At 39.8% G+C, this 23,439-nt stretch overlaps 2 protein-coding genes across 10 annotated transcripts in view; one reads left to right on the forward strand and one right to left on the reverse strand.

Annotated features, from left to right (window-relative positions):
- east (enhanced adult sensory threshold) overlaps positions 1-23,439 on the forward strand; it is a 105,870-nt gene that overhangs the window by 1,045 nt on the left and 81,386 nt on the right. Inside the window, exons 2-8 of one of the 5 annotated variants that reach the window (XM_067354835.1) lie at positions 219-1,374; positions 1,492-4,466; positions 4,805-4,880; positions 5,458-5,720; positions 5,853-6,008; positions 6,307-6,620; positions 6,716-16,482. In XM_067354835.1, the coding sequence (XP_067210936.1) occupies positions 243-1,374; positions 1,492-4,466; positions 4,805-4,880; positions 5,458-5,720; positions 5,853-6,008; positions 6,307-6,620; positions 6,716-8,315 (6,516 nt within the window). In that variant the 5' untranslated portion in view covers positions 219-242 and the 3' untranslated portion in view covers positions 8,316-16,482. Of the gene's footprint in view, positions 1-218; positions 4,467-4,804; positions 4,881-5,457; positions 5,721-5,852; positions 6,009-6,306; positions 6,621-6,715; positions 16,483-23,439 lie in introns of those variants that run through there. The other 4 variants (XM_067354836.1, XM_067354833.1, XM_012371935.2 and 1 more) reach the window with 4 other exon arrangements.
- Positions 16,575-23,439, reverse strand: part of LOC105675117 (uncharacterized) — a 109,603-nt gene continuing 102,738 nt past the window's right edge. For 4 of the 5 annotated variants that reach the window (XM_012371956.2, XM_012371957.2, XM_012371958.2 and 1 more), the window contains exons 2-3: positions 22,321-22,654; positions 16,575-21,337 (exon numbers count right to left, since the gene is read on the reverse strand). In XM_012371956.2, the coding sequence (XP_012227379.1) occupies positions 20,752-21,337; positions 22,321-22,654 (920 nt within the window). In that variant the 3' untranslated portion in view covers positions 16,575-20,751. Of the gene's footprint in view, positions 21,338-22,320; positions 22,655-22,761; positions 23,316-23,439 lie in introns of those variants that run through there. The other variant, XM_067354935.1, reaches the window with a different exon arrangement.

Here is a 23,439-nt window from a genome sequence, read left to right on the forward strand (position 1 = left end):
ATGTCTACAAAATTTTAGCTTTATGTCTTTCGCTAGTTTTTCAACATTTTTAGATTAAATTAGATGGAAAGTAAAAAAATAAAAAATTTTGTTACTATTATGTAAAAATAACTGTAATATTGCGTGTAATTAATTTTAATTTTTAATGAAGTAATTTGTAACATTTTGTAAATTTTTATAGAAAGATAATGTCTTAGAGGATTTAAATAATATTGCAGGAGCCCAATGTGGGTGGAAGTGAGATGGCATCCAGGGAAAAGAAACCCTTAGCGCCTTCCAAATCGAAACAGAAGGCGAGTAGTGACTCTGGCTTGCCATCCAATGAAGTCAAGAATAAGAAAGGCAAGTCATTGCCGAATATAAAGCAGCAGCAAGTTGCGCAAGAGATTTTTGATACAGTAGCAACAGGTAGTCAGCTCTCTGCGAAACTAGAAGCAAGTTTACCACGCAGGAATGCCCTTAAAAATCTGAAGCGTAAGCAGAACCTAAGAGCAGCGAAGGCAAATCTCATTAAGTCAAAGGTTACCAAGAAAGTGACAAACAAGGACTTATACAGGGTAGCGTGTGGCGTTATAAGGGGTGTGAAAGCGAAAAAAGCTAAGCAGTCGGAGGAATCAACAGTTAAGGCAGTTGATATTACTCTTAGACTTGCAGAAAATCAGACAAACAACGGAGACAACGAAGGCAAAGGAACTGAAACACCAAGCAAAAGTGCCAAGAACAATCTCAGGACCAAGAAAACCAAATCTGACATTCAGAATAAGGAAGAGGCCAGTGCTTCGTCCAGTGCTAAAGTCAGTCCAAAACTTGGCAGAAAGGGGAAGGTAGCGGACAGTCCTGACTCTTTGAAGAGTGCCAAAACAGTAAAGTTAACAAACTTGAAGAAGAATAGTATCAAGGACAATCTCATAAAAGTTACGGAGGGTGATAACAAGGGTGCAAAAAGTCGAAAGAGCACTGGTAAGGAATTAGACTGTGGTAGTAGCGTAAAAAGCAATTCTAGCGTTGAAAAACTTCCAAAGGCGGCTTTGGACAACAAGAGTTCTATTGATCTTACTATAGACGAAGTTATTGCTTGTTCAATGTTGAGTGATACTGAAGCTGAGGGCGTTACAGATAAAACGGAAGGAAAGGTGACGAGAAGTAAGAAAATGCTGGTGGATGAAAATACCGTCGGCGACGTCGAAATAAAGAAAGAACCCGATACTGACGACATGAAAATTCCATCAGACGGAGAATATACAGAGACAGATCAAGGATTGCACATGCAGAATGCTATACAGCTGAGGAAAAGAAGGAAGATCATCGATTATGCCTATGACCAACCGCCTCAAAGAAGAAGAAATGGAAAGCAGCGTCAATTATCAGATTCCGGTAATTCCGCAGATAACGATCTTAAAAAGCGTCAAAGACTAAATTCAGAAGGAACTCTTGATAATTCGATAGAACATATTTCTGATTGCAATATAAATACAGACTCTTGCTTTTCAGATCCCGGTTGTAACGAATCTCAAAGCATTGTAGCATCGAGTAAGAGAGAAATTTGTTTGATGAAGAACGAGATGCCGAAGAATTTTGAGGAGGATGCCGAAACCGGATTGGAAGTAGAGAACAATAATAATAGCGATCGTGTGGACAGAACAGCCGAAATAGGACCGACACTGCGTTCCAAAACTAAAGCTAAAATCGCAGAAACCGAAGCAACGAAAGACGATGATGCTAAAGTTGAGGACGCACGGGTGACACCTAAGCCTGCGGAAGCGCCTGCAGAAGATTCGAAGAAACTTAATTTAGATCCGGTGAGAAAAGACAGTATTTTAGTCAAAATTGCAGATAAATCTAAAGGTCGTAGGAGTAGCTTAAATATAGATACGAAAAAGACAGTTAATTCTTTTTACAACACGGACAAATCGGACGGTAATTCAAAATCGCAGATAGATCAAATGATCGAAAGCATTAAATTAAATATTGCCAAATCCATTGAGAAAAAAATCTTTGGTCCGGAGAAGAGTCTTGGATTAAGTAAAAACTTTGATGCGAAGATCGAAGAAATCGTCGCGCCACTCAGCACAGAGTCTCAGAAAATGGGATTAGAAGAAAATACCGACGAGGACAGGTCCACCGTTACAAAGAATGAAATCACGTCAGATAACTCGGAAAATTCAGTACCAAAAGTGGCTGATACTGCCAAAGAGATCGAAGAGAAACTAGTCAAGTTTGATATTGGGGAAGCCGAGACACATTCGCAAAGCATCCAAGAGAACAAAGCCTCCAATAGCGACAGAATTAACGATGTACATAATACAAATGAATCTACATGTAATTTAGATAATAATAATGGTACATCTTGCAACAACGTGGATGAGCCAGGCGTGGAAAACGTTGGTTGCAGCACAGCCAGTAGCGCTTCAATCACTAGCAGCGACAATGAGTCAAAGACATCGGACGAAAGCAGAAAGTCCGTCCCGACGAGAAAGTCTTCGAGAATCAGTGACAAAAGTTCGGACAGCGGCAGCAGTCCCGAAGCGAGAAAGTCGAACAGGACGCCGAATAAAGCGGTCAAATCGGATAATGCGGAGGATGTTGCAGCGGATGCGCAAAAATCGACGAACGAAGAAACGATCTCGGAAGACACAACGTCTCGTCAGATTTCAGATAACGCCGCTTCGCCCGCATCGATGACTTCTGAGCAAATCGAGGAGCGATTTCTCGAAGATTGTAAACAAGCAAAAGAAACGGAGGAACCGGACGCTGATATTTTAAATGCTGTTTCGGATAATTTAGAAGAATCGGAAACATTGGAAAGTATATCTCGCGAAGTAGAAAGACTGGTGGCAGGGGAACAATGCGTGAAGCCGTTGGCTACAAGCGATACGAGTTTGAGCAAAGAAATGATTTCCGATATACTGGACAAGGAGCAGGAAGACGAAGATGTAAACGAAGAGGAAGCGTCTGCTGGCTGCATCGACAATTCTACGCCATCAGCTGCCAATAGTACAAATGGGACAAACAACAGCCATGTAGACAGTAAGATTGTCGAGGCATCTGAAACGCTGCGGGAGAACGAAGCTCCTTGCAGATCAGCACAAAGCGCGAAGCATTTTAAACCTAACAATAACCACTCACCAACCACCGCAAACTGTGATTCAAATAGTGAATATAGCTCTGTAAATTCTGTGCCTACACACACGTGTACTTCTGATCGGCGGAACGACGAAGCCGAGAAGCTCGATCAAGACGACGACTGCAAAGAATTAAACAAGTCCAGCGACACATCCAACTCGGATGAGAGCGCTTCGAATCAACAGTCGGAGCATAATGAAGTCGCGCCGACAACGGATCAGAGCAATAAAGCGACGGACGACAAGAGTGCCGACGAGCAGAAGCCCGTTAACGAGGAAAACAGGAGAGTGTTGCGTGCTCGCGACAAGCAGAAGAAAATGGAAAACAAACAGAATACGCCTCGCAGTCGGGATCACGCCGACAGCGCGAAAATTAAAACGGAGGAATCCAATCCGCAGAAGGCACAAAATTCCAACTTGCGCAGCGACGCCGACGAGAGTTCGTCCGTCGATGGCACTATTGTTCCCGAAAGTTCTCAGAAAGCAGAAGACACGAGCGATTCGCAGCACAGCAATGAATTGGACGCGAACGAGCTTGAACCACAAGCTCGTACTCGCCGTAGTCGAGAGATAAAGAAACGCAAAGAGGAGCTGCCGCAGCTATCCAGCAGCTCGAAGACCAAGCGCGTCAAGCGTGATCTGCGAAAATCCGATCAGCAAAACAAAGAAGAAACATTGCTGGATAACGAAGTAGCCAAGATTAACGAGAACAATAGATCTTTCCTGAGCAAATACGGCAGCACCGGCGTCGAGCGCACGGAGAGTTTCCGCGAATTCTTCGAGCAGGGCGGACAAGGTGAATTGGATAAGATCGAAAAGAATTCCAATTTGCGCAGTAAATCGGAGAACGACATAAGAATCGTCGGTGGGAAAAATGGCAAAAACGAGGAACGGCAGCTCTCGCGAAATCTGTCCGAAAATCACGTGTCGAAACAGGCAACTGACAATATGGACATTCTGGAGAGCGAATGCAAGACCCTGAAGACGCCGGAGCTCGCGCAGAAGGATTCCGACGAGGCTTCAACGTCCGGCGAATCATCGTCGAATAGCGGCACACCGAAGATTTTGGAAACTCCTGAAGATAAGGAGAGGAAGGAGTCGATTCTGCGATTATTGGGATTGGAACCCCTTGAGGAGGCCACGCAAAGATTGCAGAATCAGCAGAAGACTAAGAGGGAACAGTCTTCCTCATCAGGTACTTTGAAAACAGTCATCAGAGTATCACAAAAGGACAAGGATAAAGATAAGAAAGGGTCTCGATCCCCTTTGAAAATGGTGCTTAAACAGCAGGGACGTGGTGACGGAGAGGGGGACTCACCTGAATTTTACACCATTCAAAAGGAGGTTAGTCGAAATTTTCACATACTCGACGAAACATAGCTCATTCGCTTACGAACTTTTCTCCGTTTAACGGTTCTTTCCTTTTTTTGTTTTCTTTAGTAATATTTAGTATTATTTTTCTTCATTTGTTTTAAAAATATCTCGGCCATATTTAATTATTGATCGAGCGGTTTCCAAGTGCGCAATCTGTGCCACGTTTTAGAAATTTAGGCATTTTCGTTTCAACGTTTCGCGCGTGAAAAAAAAGGGCGTTGAGGATCATATGACAGTAAGCTAATGGGTTAATTCGACATGTTTATATATTTTTACCAATTATGTTTTATTTCTTTTTTTTTTTTCAGTTTGGAACCAGTGGTTTGGGAGATAGCAGCTCTGGTGCGAACCGAAAGTTCACTACTAACCACAGACACTCTTGCGGTAATCCTGGTTGCGGGAATAACTAAATTGATAATCTAACTTACTTTTCCTTCACCGCCTTTCCGATAATATTCACACTTTTCTTCCATTTTAAACCGATAGTTATATCGAGACTAGTGCAGTATAATGAATTATCCATATTTCCATTTTGGACGTTTTAGAACACAATTAATACGTCGAGATCATCAATGTCCTATTTAATCTCAGTTTTTACTACTTGCTGTGTGCTTAATGTAATAAAAAAATGCAATATGCACTTAAAATGTTCAACATGATAACGTACAGTTTAGTCGAAATCCGATTATGTTTTGCTTGTTTTTCTAAGGTGGAATATTGTGCAATATCTTTTGTTTTACAGACCACTAGTTCCAAAAACTACACTTCCACCAGCTTAACATTTTTTATAACAATGCATGCTATTTTTTTTTACGCTGTTGCTTTTTACACTAAGAGATATCTGTTAACTTTTACATTCTCACTAATGTAATTGCATCTCAATTAAGTCAAGAAAAATTATATATATCGCGGCACAATATTCAATTTTAACATATTTAATTCGTTAATTTTATCATCTTAGATGACGATAATGAGGAGGCTACACCTAAGGATCGTCAGTCGCTTGTCATTCCAGAGAAATCTTCTTCTTTTTCTATTCATCCTGGGCGCGTATGCGCTGATGTGTGTTGCTATTGTTTTGGAAAATTCGGTTCTTTAGACACACCTATGCATTTAGCACAAATGAAATCCGACGAAAGACGCAAAAAGATCTTGAATGTAGAAAGACATCTTAACAAAGATTCGTGTCTATGCGACGCCTGCTATCGTCATGTTGATAGAAAGGTTTGTTTCTTAATAATTATAATAACAATAATAATAATTACACATAGCTTGCAAATCGTCACAATAATTATAAAATTATCAAGCATACGTAATTCTCAAATAGTTCTGATTGACAATTTATTTTGTTTTTAGGCGAACACTAGCCCGACAAACATGCAGCAGAAGCCGCAGAAACAACACAGACAATTAATGATATCAAAATGCTCAGCTCGCGAATGCCGAGATCCTGCACGACATCATGTTAAACGTCGTTGGCTGCTCAAAATAAGACCCGGTCTCCAGAATCAGGTTAATATTTGTAATACGATTAAACGCATATCTAATATTTATATGGTAGTAAATGGCGCATTATTTTTGCACGACAAGAAATATAAGTCAAACTTTATAATAGGCTTTTGGACTGATATTTGTACTTGTATTTTTATATTTATTTATATTTGACACATGTTTCGATTACGTGCGTGACCGAAATATATGTCAGTATAATAAATATCCAAGTACTCGTATATCTAGTATCGGTCTAAAAGCTCACTGTAAAATTTGATTTTACAATAAATAGGATCTCATCCACGTTAATTAATTATAGGTCGACATTGACTGGGAATCGACTCAACACACCACGATGTCGTTCTGCATTAGTCATTATGAGAAGATTGGGCGTTTCTTGACATGTGCGCTGTGTAAACGGCGACTTGCTCGAGCGCACACTCATCAAGTGGTTAGTGCAGAAATCGACGAATTGAATCAGATACTCGGACAACAAGGAGTTCCCGTTTCGCTGGCGGCTGGAACGTTTGTGTGCAAGCTGTGTCGATACTTTACACAACTCCAGTTGAAGTACAAGGACATCGAGAATATGAATTCGAATCATAAATCCTTTTGTAAGAGTTATCGAAGGCGGTGAGTATACAGGCGCTTGTGGTTTAAAGTCGTAATTTAAAAGCTGAGGAAAATAAGTAGGAGGAACTAACAAAACAATGCTTTTCGACATACAGAATCCTGCATTATCTCGGTATCGAGGTTGCCGACGATGAGGACGACGATTCGCCGCAGCAGGCGAGCCAAGTGAAGGATAAGAAGAGCAAGAAAGGTCCTAAGAGCGCACAGCAACTCAAGAGCGGAAGTTCCAAGTCTCCGGACCGCACAACGAGCGGCACGTCGGAGAAGTCGACTCCGGAGCCAAATAAGAACGAGGGTACGGCGGGATGTAGCTCCTCCGATATAGGCAACGAGACTCGCGCTATAAAGACGGGTAACATGAGCGGCGGCGAGAACGGCAGCACGGACGCACATTATCTCGGCATCGAGAGCGCGGTGGAGAATCTGAAGAAGCGCAAGATGCTCGACCTGTACACGACATCGTCGTCGTGCGATAGTGCGATCGCGAACGAGATGGTCGAGATCCTCGGCATGGACAACGAGATCACACTGACGCGGTTGCCGAAGAAGCCGAAGGTGAATAGTAGCAACAGTAACGACATAACACCCGTGGTGCAAAGACTGGGCGCGAATCCCTCCATAAGCGTGCGTACGCTTTTCCCAGGCGAGGAAGAGATGAATCTTCACGTGAACGTCGAATTTCAGAACGTGCGCGAGGTGACGCCGCAAGGATGGGAAAAGTGCGCGACGATGATACAGTACGATCGCGAGACTAAACTCCTCTGGCAGCAATTGCAGCGACCGTACGGCAATCAGAGCTCTTTCCTGCGACATTTAATTCTCTTGGAGAAGTACTACAGAGCCGGCGACCTGATACTGGCGCCGAACGCCTCGCGGAACGCGATCAACTACTCCACGTCCGTGCAGAATAGACTGATATCATACGAGGGCCCGGAGAAGATGGACGAGCCGATAATGGAGCCGATTGCGGCAGAGTATAATAATTCGCGCCGTCTCAGCGGCGGCTACGTGCTGGAAAAGGAGAGACTGCCCGGCACGAGTTCCATGTCTAGACCGTCGACCAGCGGCAGCAGTATTGGTGCGATGCCGTCGCATTCGGTAAATGCGAAGGTGAATGCGCAGCAGCGGGTGCTCAAACTCAATTCGGGAGTGTCGATCATCAAGAAACCGCCGCCCAATCTGCAACGATTAAATTTGCCGACCAGTAGCGGCGCCAAACGGAAAGACGGACAGAATTTGCCCCCTGTTTTTGCCGGTAAAGTATTTCAAATGAACGAGCCGGAGATGCTGCGGACACAGAAACGGCAAAAACTCAATGACAGACAGTCCGGCGCCGGTACGAGCAATGGATCGGTCGGCGGCACGAGCGGTGGTTTTAGGACGCAATATCAGAAGACGGCGGTCGCCATTGCCGGCCACAATCAGCAGTTCCACAAGCACCTGCGGATGCAGCAGGAGATGCTGAGCCGTCAGAGCCGCAGCGACTTTGAGCCGCTGATCTGCGACATTACGCGCACCACGGTGGCGAATGAGAACAGCACGACAAATCTCATACAGAACTTCAACCTGCCGAAGTCGATCCAGGTGACGACCAAGCCGACGTCGTCGACGAGCAATCCGATTCCGATTTTGCCGAAAATCCCGAAATCGCTGACGGTAATACCGCAAACCATCACAAGACCTGCTGACAAATGAAAGCGAGAGACGTAAGTAGACGTTATATACACACGGTCTCTTTTCCTTTTCGAAAGAGACAGCGCGGCAGATATGGAAAATCGATCGAAGAAGGCACGCTTCTTCACGCCAATGTCGATCGGACTTTGTAATTGCCGTTAAAAACAAAATGAATAGATCATGAATGCTCGGAGAGCAGTTTTTGCCTTATGTGAGCGCATCGCGATATGCTTACTTATCGAGCCTGATCGCTCAAAACGTACACGTACACGTGACACACACTGATTTTACAGCACGGTTAAGACGAGACTATATAACGACTTATACATATTTGTTGCATCGATCGTGATCGTAAACTTGTAGATAAGTTAGTAGGGTAATTCGAGCAAATTAAGACACTTCGATTCTAACGATATTATACATATATATTAACAACCAAAGCTTCATTATAAAACGCATTAACGAAGAAAAAAAAACGCGTTGAACAATGCTGTTTCCACGGAAAGTGCCTAAAATGACACAAGCGGAAGTCGTTACTTTATTATTAATTATATAATTATATACGTGAAGTGCAATACTGAATCCTTGGTTCAGTATCTAGATACCAATACGCAAATTTCCAATAAGTCGTGATACGATCGATGATAAATGATTAAAAGACTCGCCAGAATCATGAACCAAGTAGATGTAAAGCGATGTAACGCGAGATTTGAATTGGTATTTTTTAATACGCGAAATGTCCAATAAGATATGATTTTCCATGAAAAAAATCAGTGAAAAGTATGCAATAAATTTTTAGATTGTGTGTGCGCGTGTGTGTGTGATTGAAGAGTTTTTAAATTTTAGAAATTATATTTGAGTGGAAAGAATTTGTATTGATAGAACAATTTTTGTAAAACGTGACTACAATTAAAACTACAAGTTCCGTACGAATTGTTTTTCTCCTCCTTTGGAGAAGTAAAGCAGCTTTTAGAAATAAATTTTGCTTTATTTGCAATAACGTTTTACAAGGAATTCAGTCCTGTTATACAAACGTGACAATTTTTTCATACGTTCTAAAGATTTTGCTTGAAAAATTTATTCTAGATTTTTCACAAATTTTTTTCTGTGAGATCGTCTCTCGTCAGTTCTATCGCGATTTATTGGATACTTCGCGTATTGTATTTCACGTGTATAATTATGTAATTAATGATAAAGTAACGACTTCCATTTGTATTCGTATTCTCGAAAAACTTGGTTTTCACGGAAACCACAAGAAATCATCTCCTCATCCGATTGCATGGCAATATATATGGATCCTTATATACGTAGAATGAATTCATCACTTTAACAGCATTGCATCAGTTCTAATTTAAGTGTACAGCTTATTTCTTTTTTTTTTTTTTTTTTTTTTTTCCTTAATATTTAGTTAGGAGCAGCGGGGAGAATAGATTAGCTCCCTTACGATTCATTACACGGAATAGGACTCAAACTCTAAAGATTACATTACTGAACTTGCTTACTTTACTTTTGATTTTCTTAACCGGCAAATCTGACATATCTACTTTTTTTTTGAAAGAAAAGGGATTGGGATAGGGTTGCGGAGAAAAGATTATATATCGAATTGTGCGGTCGGACGATTGTTATCGGTAATTCGTTCCTCTTACCGCGTCTGATGAGAGAATTCAACGGCGGCGATCGCATGCGAGCGGTGCTGCACGCTACAAGTCAGTATATTTTGTCTACGCAGAAACTTTTTTGGATGTCCTCGACGATGATTCTCGAACAATTGTATATTATAATATAATATTGGCCTGCTCGATCTTTAGGAGCGTAATGACAAGAATGTAATTAATTAACGGTTGATACAAAGTACATTTAATCGAAGCTAGGCGTTTAAGTGCGAGTGAGGCGAATACAAAGTGAGTGTAGATTTAACGTTCTTATTGAGCTTATTTATTACGTTATCATTAATATGCATTGTACATATAGACCGATAATACATGATTCTAGTTTTTAATCGATCAGTAATAAATTGAGGATGATAGAATTAGGTCGCGTTTTAGGATTTCCAGATGGAAAAAAAACCGATAATCGAGGGTGGCACGTGTGAGATTTTTTCGAGGGGTCTTCTTTTCTTTTTTTTTTCTTCCGTTTTCTCTTAACGTGCGGTCGCTGCGAAAATGCGGCCACCGCGGCCTCTATCATTCAGCATTCGACGCGCATAATCGCCACGCCACGTTCCTGTTACACATATGCAAGATTCTCTCCGCACTGCTGGCAGGAAACCTTTCATTCGTGGTTGCGCAAGAAACAGCGAACAATGCTTCGAAGCGATCATATAATATGTCAGAACTATACCTTCACGCGGATAATAATGTGTTTCGATTTTTCAGGTATTCGATTCAAACAATATTCATATTTTCCGGCTTTTCGGTATTTCGAACCTACGTGATTCGGATGAATTTGAAACTTAAATTTTATTTATCCTGACATTTTAAATCAAGACTATTTAGAGTTTATTTGTTATTTCAGAATAATCATATTTTTATCTGAAAATAAATATGTTTACCTCGGAAATAAAAATATAGGAATACACAGATATATAAAACATATATATATAATATATATAATATATATATAATATATATATAATAAATTAATTCTAAACAGTTTCGATTTTATTCCAAGCTAATAAATAAAATTTGAGAAACTCATACGAACCAGATGTAAAAGGTTTCTTGAAATATAGAACAGTGTAGAGAGTGTGATTGTTGCTCCTATATCTTATTATAGTTGTGCATGTGAAAATCAAAATGCGTGACTATCTGCTTAGAGATACTCAGGGTGTCCCACATCTAAAATATCACTTGTTAACGGCAGATTGTATATTAATTTATATTAATTTTTATATCCTTATCATGTGAGATTTGCTCTTATATATATATAGAGAGAGAGAAAGAGTTATGTTTGCATAATATTTTCTTTAAATCGTGTAAAATTTTAATAAGAAAAATAGTTTATATTTTTTATGGAAAATTTTATATAAGAAATTTTGTCATTATTGCTATAAATTATTATTCGGATTATTACTGTCGCAGTTGTTTTATACATTTTCATACATAATACTTGAACATTGTTCAATAAGAATAGAAATACAAAATAAAGACAAGAGGATGTGTTAAATTTTATGTATTTTTACTTACTTGGATCATAGAAAAATGTTTGTTGGCATGTGAATTAAAATTTTATTATGCATTATTATTGTTATGGAATTTCTCAAAATATTTAATCTTTTGCAAATCTAGCAAATACACATGAGAACTATTTTATTGTCCTAACTATATTTACAGTAAAACTTCCTTATTTAACATAATATGTAAACGAGTCTCTAATACGCTATTTTGAAACGTATTGTTTTTCACTACTCCTCTGTGGTGTCATCCGTTTATTAATCAAAGTGAGACAATAGCAGTTCTAATCGTCGCAAAATCATAAAGTTTCTTGCAAAACATATTGCAATACAATTCTATGCGAGAGAATCTTGCAACAAAAATATGATTTCTCCTTGATGAAATGTATATATATTCTTTTAAAAAGTTGAGGAAATGTATATATATACAAGTTACGCGAAATAAAGTACGCGTTTTATCGTTTAAATATTCACGCGGCAACTAAACGTATGGACGCCGCATACATTTGTATATTCAGACACATTACACATAATACACACACACACAAACATACACAAAAAATAAATAACAAATGCAACAACAATTTAAACGTACGCGTATGCGCGCGAATGCACGAATGAAGGCATAGGTATTATATGTATATTGACTATATATAACACTGCGTTATAAATAAAAAAAATCTATAAATATGATATATATAATAGTATAGACATACATAATACTATAATATAAAAAAAGTACTTGTCGGTACGTTATACATATAAATGCTTTATTTTACTAAGGATATTTTTGATATATCTATATATATAAATATATGTATATTGAACTAAAGAAACAAGGCAGATCACTGGCGATATAGTGATTGATGAATATAAGTATTGTTAAATCGATGTACGATGATGTATTCCTCAAATCGCAAACAGCCGTTATGTGGAGCGTGCCGCAAATAATGTATCTAAAAACCGATCTATTTATGATAATTTATAAGAATCTTTTTTCGCAAAAATTTCATGAAACTTCGCACATTTTATTAATTGTAAGTTTCTAAGTTCTAAGTTTCTCATTTACGTCGACAATACTTTGGCAACATCGATTCACTCCATTTATATGCCAATCGCGTGCTGCGTGCATTTTTGTTTTTGTATCTTCATGGCACACTCCACGGTACGGCGTTCACCACGTGTGCATACGTGTGTGTGATGCGATGAGGAAGGGAAGAGTTTGCGGATCGCGAACGAACGAGAACTGAGTTTAAGTTTTAAGAATTCTATTTTTCTGGCGGCAGAAATTGTAATTATCGTAAAACGCACGTCGAACGGACGATATTGACTCTTGGAGACCGATCACATCAACATCAATCAGTGATGATCATCATTGTGATAAGATGTGAATTATACGCGTCGGAAATTATTTATTTTCATTTTTTATTTCTCATAAAAGATTATTGGTAAGAAAAAAAGTAGGAGGTGTAACGATCTTCTAATTCGTCATAAAATAAGTGCTTTTAAAATTTTTGACAATAATCTCTCTTTCTCTCTCTGCGCAAAAGATAAATGGAACTTGCACTTCGAATCTTCTTTCATACGAATGGCAGTGAAATAAATTTCCCTTCTCCATTTAAGCGAGATGACAGCATTAGTTGCGTTTACTCGATCTCAATTGCGCTAGAACTTAATTAATATCGACGTAAACCTGATTGGTATCATGGATCCTAAGAGTCAACAAGCGTCCTCCCCGAGGATGTCGGAGGGTAATCTCACCCTTGCGATGAAAAGTTGTGAAAATGCGAGTGGATGAAGATACTGCTACGGAAGCTTGGATTAGTCCGATTTTTCATTGCATAAATCATATCAGGATGAAATGCAAACGTTTGTAATAACTTAAAGGGTAAAGAGGGACTGTTAGTGATGATCGATGAGTGAGATAAAGAACTGTATATATATGCAAATCTTATTAGGATTAGGGACAAAATTAAAATTACGTATTATTCATAACATTATTAATTGCATTTTGGTTCGTTTTTTTTCCGCAAAAGAAAATTATTTGCAGTATTGCAAAAAAATGAAACGAGTTTGCTCAAATGTGACTGACACGTTAAAAAAAAAAGCCACAACACGTGTAATGTGAATGTATCATGTGTTCACGATAGCAACAACTTCATCCACTCGTCGTCAATTGACCGTTTCACTTTTTTGGCGACGAGGAGTATCGAGCGTGACTAATCCGGATATGAAAGTTAATCGATTCGTGACTGACAATCGTTTTGACGATGCGTACGCAAGGATACATTTCTTATATGCGCGGCTTCTTTTTCTTTTTATTTCGCCCTTGTCACAAAAATTTCGAGGCATTGCGACTACTTGAGGAGACCGGTGTAAGAAGGCTGAAGAGAAAAAAGCCAGCTGACCTAGCACTGGGACGTTGAGCTTTAATACGAGATAATAATAAAATGAACCCGATGTGAACCTTTGACAATGGTCTAAGGTTTCACTCGAGCAGTTTTTTAAGTTAATAGTTGTGAGAGATAATACTTGTTACAGCGATGTAGTGGTATTACGACCTTATTTAGGAAAAAAAAATTCGCCCTTTGTCGCGAAGAAAGTGAAACGAAAGAAAATATCGCGGCCTTGGCAACGAGCGGATTTTGAGGGTAGTGAAAAATGAGAGTGCAAAAGTGATTGTGATGGAAAATAGAGAAAAAAAAAACAGCGTCGCGTCGCGCAAAATGTTTCGATGTTCTTTGCGTGTGCGTGAACGAATAGTGCGAGAATATTTTTCAGGAAGGTGATATCTCGCCTCTCGCGGAGGCGATATTTTATTAGCACCGTGAGAAAAAGAATAAAAAATGAGGAAACAAAAACCGCTGCGCGCAATCGAAGCGAAACAGAAGCAATAATCGCGCACTTAGATTTAGACGGGTCAGGCCGAGACGTTTTATTACGTTTTTAGAGGCCGAACGACAAAACACGCGGTTCGTCACTCTTGTCTCTCGTCTCGCAAAAGTTTCCCCGATGAAAATTAAAAAAAAAAGCGGAGAAAGTCGCGTCCGATGCGATCGACGAATCGTGAAAACGCATTCCCGTCTCCGCGTGCGCCTTTCTTCCTGAAATTCTCTGTTTAGACCTTAGAAATGTGTTCAGAAGGTCACTGCGAAAATCGAATCGGGATCGGAAATTTGATTGCGACATCGAAATGTTGAACGCAACGCTGGTCTATTTATTTGAGAAATTACAGCTTCAATTAACTTTTCAAAATTTAGGTTTTTTCAGTTCTTGAATTTAAAATCGTTTAAATCAATATTGCTCTCTTAATCCTTTATTTTTCCGATCGAGTATCTGACATGAACAATACAGTCTTGAGGGAAATTCTTTCTTTTAATAAAAAAATTTCGGATATTTTGGACACCTAAGAAAAGAAATGTGACCACAAGTGATATTTCATGCTGTGGAGCCAAAATATTCAGACCTGGGGAATGCGGGGTGCCCATAAAGGATCGGGTCTATATATATATTCGTGTCAGGTACCTTAATAAATGAATTATTAATTGTACGGTTTGAAACCCTGCACGGGCGATTAAGTGATTGAACAAGACATGACCGAGCGATGCGTCAACTTGGTGGCGCGGTCCGATGACTGTGCGGTCGAGAATGCCGACAATTTCCGACTCTCTTCGGTTCTTTTAATTATACTATGCACGACTTCGGTCTAGAATCGCGTCTAGGCTAAAGTGAAGTCTCACGGTGTACGCGGATCACACCGTGCAGACGTAACGCACAATTTGTAACACGGAACGGGAATTCTTATGCGCGGGACTCGAGTGTGTTTTCGCGAGCACGACGAGTGCGTCGTTTCGATCGTTCGCGGCCGATGCCGTTCGTTCAATGATTCTTCAAAGGGGTTGTCACACTCCGATTTGAGGAGACGGTTTGATGTTTAAAACCGCGTGACCAAAGCGCAGATCACAGGGATAGATCCACCGGAGTCGATTCGATCGCTATTATATATATAAATAATTCGCTAATTGAGATCTAGCGATTGCGTTAGGACGGAGATCTGTTATCTCCCAACACGCGATCAATATTCATTGTTGCGTTTTTCAATTAAGATTATTTTAAATAATAAGATTCACCGTCGCGCGACGCTCTTGTGTCCTTGCGTGTTACACGAGTTACACAACATTTGTGTGTATCCTTTATGTTCAATTCTACGCGAGTTAATGCGTGGTATCGTTGTCATTATGAGTGTGATATAAGAGCGGATTATAAACGTCGCGCACGCGATAAAAATCCATCGCAGTTGACATCCGGTATATCGATCCCTGAGAGACGAGAGAGAGTTATTATCACTTCCCGGTCGGCTGAACAAGGACTATCACGGACGACGGGGATGTCGAAGCAATAATCGTGGCGAGCGGACGACTTCCGCTTTTTGAGAGAAATCCTTTTATCCGGTCAGCAGCGTCGATTGTTGGTCGAGAAAAAAGAGGCGATGGCAGGAAAATATCGGAAGGTCCTATCGATGCGAGTAAATGATCTTCAAGGGGGATGGTGGAGGCGGAGGGGCGCACCGAGTGTTGAGACGAAACAGGATGAGGGGGAGGCAGACGAACTCCCGGTGCCTTCTTCTCGGATGCTTGTTCGGTCTTGATGCGTCCATGCTCATCATATACACAATACATACACACATACATGTGTACACACACACACAAACACAGACACATACACACATTTGTGTTACAACTATTATGTTATTTAAATTAATATTAATACACGTTAACGCTAGCATGATAATCCTTTGTTTATTTAGTTTTTAAGTGTAATAGTTATTATAATTAGTTTCTCCATCTCCTTTGTATATATATATATTCGCAAGTCTCAATAAAAAAAAAAATAAATAAAAAGAACAAAAAAACCACCACCAAAGTGTGCAGCATCCCATTTCATTACCACTGCCACTGCGATTTACATAATGTATATGATATTATGTAACGACAAATAAATAATGTATAATATCAAGTGCTATGTCAATTTGTCTTTCTCTCTGCGCGCATGCGTCTTTTCCGTCTAATTCTAAGATGAGAGGAAACAAAGAAATTTGTACACAGCGATTGTTGTTTTTCTGCAGTTTATTTGCAATTTGTTCATATAATTGGTAACTGATCTCGGATATAACTAGTACTAAAAACCTAAACAACGTATGAAACTTTATACATAGCTAATTATCTTAATAGTGCTAAGGCGACTATTTACAAGTAAACGCGCTGAGCCGTTTCTTTTGCGACGTATATCAAGCGTCGGGAGGGATATACACGTGGATTCCGCCACCCATACGTGCATCGCACACATCGTTCTCAGAAAAATTCTGGCCCAGGCGTTCGAAGGAAGTTTGGATCTATCTGTGCATTTGCGTCCAGACGTTTGCCACGGAATTGTCTTAGCCCACATAGTGTTTCCTCTGCTTTTTTTTTTTGTTTCCACCAACTCTTTCGATCGAGAATTTTTTCGATTAAGAATATTATCGAAAACAATGCTTAACGTTAGTTGTACTACGTCGCGAAAACATTTATTTAATTCGCGAATCATTTCCTAATCGACATAGGTTCACAACACCTTCAAAAAATTTGTAAATAGTACCGTTGAAGGAATTTAAATTCAATTTTTTCGACGATCGCCACTTTGCGCTGGAAGGATTTTAACACGCGTTGTTCTTTATCCGAGAAACAGAAAAATTCCTCTACAGAAGTTTCTCCGAACTTAATAAAAAGATATCTATAAGTCGACGGCAGAAGCGACATGTATATGGGAGACACAAATCATTCCGAAACATTATCCAATTCCTTTTAGCACTTTTGTGAGGGATAAATAAATTAAAAAAAGAATTGCATGCCAACGGACCAGTAAATGTGGGCAATTGTTGGATTTTTTTTGCGCGTCATTTTGAATACATTGATTTACTTGGAAACATATTTCATATAGTACCACGTTCGTTGGTTTGTATAATTTTGTAACATTAGAGACGTAACGCAAAAATATATGTAACTTGTACACATTCGTACGGGACGAACAAAAAGTGATTTAACAAATATAGAACCGCGGCAGTTTCTAAATAATATAGAAATTGCCAATAAAAATCCATCACGGAGAAACGCAAATACAAGAGGAATGAAGATATTGCACTACACAGAATCCGTGAAGAGCTCGTAGAAATACTTGGCCGCTCGACATGACGATTTAATTATCTTCAAACAATATACGATATGTAGTATGTACAACATAATGTTTGTAACGTAATAAACACTCTCTTAACATATAGTTAAATCATAGGTGAGTTTAATTTGAATAAAATAAAGAAGAAACTTCAAGAAATGCCAAGAGTAAAACAAGATTAACAACGTGATTTCAAATTCAAGATGATTCATCTATTCGTGTTGATAATAAAATAATAAAATATTTTTACGCGTGAACAAAGTTCTTGCATTTATTAAACTTGATTGTCGCTTCTCGAATAGGAGCTTTGCATTTATCGCGAAAGTCCTGCTCTAACAAATAAAACGTTCTAAGGAAACGAGAAGAATCTCGTGACCAATCGCGACTGATTTGTGCAGCGATCGAAAAATAATTTATAATTATTAATGCATAATTGCGTTCGTTATGTTTCACTAAAATGCTCGGAGGATGCAAATTTGGCATTATCGATTCATGGAATATAGGAAATCGGGGTTTTCCTCCCACGCTCGAATTTTGATTCCGCAATAAAATGCCGAAGACACCGAATTCCGTGATATTTTCTTTTGTTTCATTCGATAATACGTATATGTACAGAATGATAGCATAAAAGGAGGAAACCACCAGTAGGGGAGTATAGCTATTGCTCGCTACGGCGTCTACTCCTCTCGAACATAAAGAAATATCATTAACAAAAAACTGATACAATAACGTACAATAGCTAAGGCTTGTCGTGGCGTTACACGGTAGCGTGTCTTTCTGTCGCGCATATAAAATGACGTTCGGAGGACATTCTCTGGACTGAATCGCCCCGCATTAGCCTTTGAAAAACATCTCGCTCACATCTCAAAGCGACGAGATTAATATTATTATTAAGAATATGAAATTTTTTTTGTTTCCACATGAGCATTGCGAAGGAGTAAATTTCCTTTATGGCTAATCGGGAAGGATTCGCTGTAGAGTAATGCTCTCGAACGCAGCTCGCGGGGAAGAAGTCGCTTTTGCATTTGCCGTGAAAACTACAGTCGTATAATTGTAGATTTTCCGCGCGACTCTTCCCGCTCTATAATTCCTAGACTATAAAATCGCGCAGAAAGATCGTTTAACGGGATTTGAAACGTCAGAGACACGTGTTTACAAGCGTTTCGTGCGTCTCCCAATAAAACAGCGGCGAAAGAGGGTCGCGATGACATCGCATTTACCTTCAGCAATGTCTAAAGCAACAAAACCGAGAAACTTCGCGCCGAGTTCGACGTTCGAAACGCTTTTAAAGTTTCAGACTTTGCCGGCGACTAAAGCTGCTTTTCGCACGCGTTCATAGTTCTACCGGCATGTTGTTTCTCAATATAATTCATCCTATATTCTTAACGTGCTCTTAAAAATCTATCTGTATATGTACAAACAATGCGTATATATACTCGCGCTTCGTGTGTACGCGCCTGTCATGCCGAAGGTCGCATCGGTGCCGGATGAATTCCCCGTCGACAGAGTACCGTACGTAGGCACGTGTCTCCATAACGCTTCGGTGCTGCAAGGTGCTTCGACGGCGATTTAGCCGCGGGCAAGGTTGGGCGGACAACACGGAGGACGCTGGCGAATACATGAACACTTGAACCATGGCCGTGCATATGAAATCGCCATTAGCGGCGTCAACGATGGCGGATTCAAGAGATTAGAATTAGAACTAAATATATATATATATACATAAAAAAACTAAATTTATTTATAATTATTCTATCTGAGAAGGAAATAATTGCGATAAAAAAGAAATAATTATAAGGAAAGAGAATGATTGCATGTAAAGTGAGTTGAAATCTGTCGTCTATCTGCTATCGACTTTAAATAGATTTAATATTGCCGACGACGTATAAATAGATCAAGCGCGGCATCCAAAGAGTGAAGCCAGCAATTACGCATGCCAGTATAAAAAAAATCAAGCAGTAAATATCTATTCCCGATATAACATTCAAAGTAGCATATTGAACAAATGTGTGAATGATGCAATAATTTAGTCAAACTGTTGATATATTCTTGCGCGGCGTAATTGTTGGTCGCGTCTTTGTATGACGTATGTGCCACTGGAACTAAAGAAAAATATTTTTACTTATTGCTAAATAGAAAGGCCGATTAAAGAGCGGTGTGCGTTCGCTGTATTATTAGGTATCTCGTGGCTACGCGTTGAACATTGACTCAATGTCGTAAGTAGATTATTACCAGCGTGAGTCATGCTCGTAGGCGATGATTCGACCGAGATACCATACATATATTATGATGGTTTATTACATGTTATTCCGAGTCGCATCCTCCTCTATGTAATATATAATAACTTGTAATTTGTACTTTTATAAATTTCAAGATTTCAAAACATAATTTAAAATTTAGTTTATGGATGTGAATAGAATTGAGAAATAATTACGGTAAATTGAAATGAAACTTTCAATTGCAATTCTAACTCGTAGTTCACGTTACTTTGTTATTAACGCACGCATAACGAATGCATGAAATGTGATTAACACTGGAACCGCAGATGAGATTTTCATCCCATTTTAACGCTGAAATCTTTGCAGCTTTTTCACCGATGAGACTCGAATATTTCTGAATTTTCTATAATTTTTTTTAACTTTAGAATGATTTAAAAAATTTCTTATTTGAAAAAAAAGAAAGTTTTCTCTTTTCTGCACATGGAGACATTTGATTGCCGCGATTTTTCAGTGTTAATAAACAGCGCGCGCCTGAGACAAATTTTGCCCATCCGTTTGCCCACGGTAGTAAATCCTTTCGAGCACTTTTCTAATGTCCGCTTTGTCCATTTCGCGAGTTTTGCCCGCGGCATCGGAGACAGACGGATGGTCTCCGGTACGGGCTGGGCATCGCATCAGCCACTGTCGACACTCGACTCGACTCGACGATATAACACACACACACCTGCATCGCGCGCTTTTAAGGTTCATCTGTTCGCGTCGAATGACTCTACGACACGAAGTCGTTTATGTCGCCCCCGTCTCCTCCGTCGCTGTTTACGTCCAGCGGCGGCGTCATAGAACACAATGCAATTGCCGTCTAGGTTTCCAGACCTGGCACCAAGCTGTGGAAGGTCTGTATGTCATGGAAGGCGCGGCCGCAGCTCTGGTTGTTGTTGCGCTCGAACTTGGTAAGGTCAAAATGCTCGTCCAGCGACTGCAGCTCGGCCAATCGCTCCTCCAGCGTTTTCGCCGAGTCGGCGAACCTGGCGAAGTCGCAGAGCCGATCGGGATCGACCACATCGGCCACTTCCATCAGGTCGGTGCCCGGTCTCGAGAGCTGTGCGTTCGCATCATCGAGATCCCCGGGGAAAAGCACAGAGTGGCAGCTTGTGTTACTGTCGTTGGTCGTCGTCGTATTAGACGAGTTGTTTGTGTTGCTGATGCCGCTGTCTGATCGCACGTCAACCACGCCGCCGCCCAGACGGTCCTCCGGGAAGCCCAGGTGGTGATTGTTGCTGTGATGCGACGCTTCCGGTTCCGGCTGAATCTCGTCGATGTGCGAGAGCAAGCGCGGCGTCGGCGGCAAAATGTAAAAATCGCTGAATACGTCGTCCTGCAGATCGAGATCGTCGTGCCTCTGCCGCTTGGAACTGAGTCCGTCGTTCCTCGAGTCGTCGGCCAATCTATGTTTAGTAATAAGACGTCACAATTATTTTATCATATAGCAGTGCGGAAGTGGAGCGCGAGAAATCTTCCGAAAAATTTTAGACTGATTATAAAATACAGTTGATTCCAGTTAATTGGGCCATTGGTTAATTGGACTGCCGGTTAATTGAGGCAGCTGTTTATTTTTGGGACAAATCTCCAAAAATAAATCCCGATAGATAAAATGATAAGTCTTTTCTTCGCTTATTTGGAACAACACGCCGTATAATTGGGACACCGTCACACACACGGGAAAACGCTTCATTCAGGGTTTGTGGGTTCATCACCTAGAAAAATTATAACGGTGGATAACACTAATCGCATGTTTACATGCCGTGCTGCTATTCAGTTTGCTATGTTATTTCGAATAGAGATAAAACGGGAGCTATCGTTCTTGTGATAATAACAGAATGAAACAACAACATAGGAAAGTGGAAGCACGTGAAAAATATATTATATTAAATTTTGTTCTTATTCAATTTGTTTGACTAAATAAGTCATAGCTTTGTAAAATGCTAAATTAACTTTTTTATTTTTATTTTATTTTAAAATCAAACTTCGGATAATTGACCGCTTAATTGGGCCAAAATGATACGGCCCGATGTGTTTTAATTAACCAGAATCGACTGTAATCATTGCTATGAGCGCGAATAATATTGTAACTTTACAAATCTAGTTCAATAGTGTTACGACGAGTGTTGGATTTAAAAGGCAAAAAATAATGTAACGCGTCGAAAAATAGTCAATTTTAGAAATCTTAATATTATAAGTTTTAATATTAAAATGTTATAATAATATAATAGATAAACACAGATATTATATCATATAAATTTCTACAAAATTTGTTTCAAGTTGTAATGTAACGACGAATTCTCCGATCATCGAAAATCGAATTTGCTAAATTGATGACGTTGATCATCATCGATGATCGATTGAAATTAAAATTTGGTTCGATACGCACCTTTTTCTGGAGGACGCGTCCTCGTCCACGTCGGCAATGAGGTTGCCAGCGATGCTGTTCTCTTTGCTAGTCTCGTCCATGTACGATGACACTATTGGAAATGCACCGTAATGCCGCGTCTTCTCGTCCCGATTTTCACGTTGCAGCCGTCGCACCGCGTTATTTATGAGCACCGATCGGCACAAGCTTGCCTCGGGATCCTCGATTCTCCTCAATTTGCCGGCAGAGATCTTGAGCAGACGGCGGCGTTCCTCGCGGGCGCGATACTTGGCGGAAATCATTGTGGGTCGAGTCCTACGAATTACCAGATCCTCCTCCAATCTCATTTTAGCGTCTGCAACAAGAGAAGAATTATCCTATTATAAATTGCAATTAATATTATTATTACAAGCTAAGATACTTTATAAACTTTTCGATATGTGAAAATAATATTTTACACACAGAGATCGTCAAACATCTCCCACATAGTTAAGTTCTTAACGCTTTCGTGGTTCGAAACCGAATGAGAAATTTTTTAGGGTACAGAGAATCACTTGTGAGAGAGCATTATCTTTTCCTTAGGTCTAGTTAAGAATTTATCACACAGAATTATCTAAAATTATCAGCATATTTGTATAATCATAAATGGACTAGGAAATTAGAAACTAAACAAACTGGACATGGTATTTTGTTTAATGACTCGATAATAAATCGCTACACGACGCGACGTCTCCTGATTAGAAAAAAAATTTCGGCAAGCTACACTGTAATTTGTAATGGAAGAGACGACATCGGTTCCGCAGTATTCCGTATCCTATTGAGTAAACAATTTCAGCGCGCAATAATATATTATTTATAACGCGTATTTGCATTTTGCAAACTCGTGAATATTCCCGAACGTAATTCTATACATTTTATAGGAGTAAACAGTTTTTAATGGTCGTAATGTATCGTTTACGGTATTTATTGCTCGGTAAAAATTCTTTTTACGGTGCGAATACATTTATAGTTATTACACGGAACGGAGAGAGCATTTTTGTCTCTCTAACGGTATACGCGAAGACGGTAAAACACACGCAAGCGGTTTATGGGGGACAGGTTAGCGGTACGCAAGTACGCGCTTACGCACTCACGTATACC

Source organism: Linepithema humile, chromosome 5 (genome assembly GCF_040581485.1).
Source record: "Linepithema humile isolate Giens D197 chromosome 5, Lhum_UNIL_v1.0, whole genome shotgun sequence".
In the NCBI taxonomy this organism is placed as follows: Eukaryota; Metazoa; Arthropoda; class Insecta; order Hymenoptera; family Formicidae; genus Linepithema; species Linepithema humile.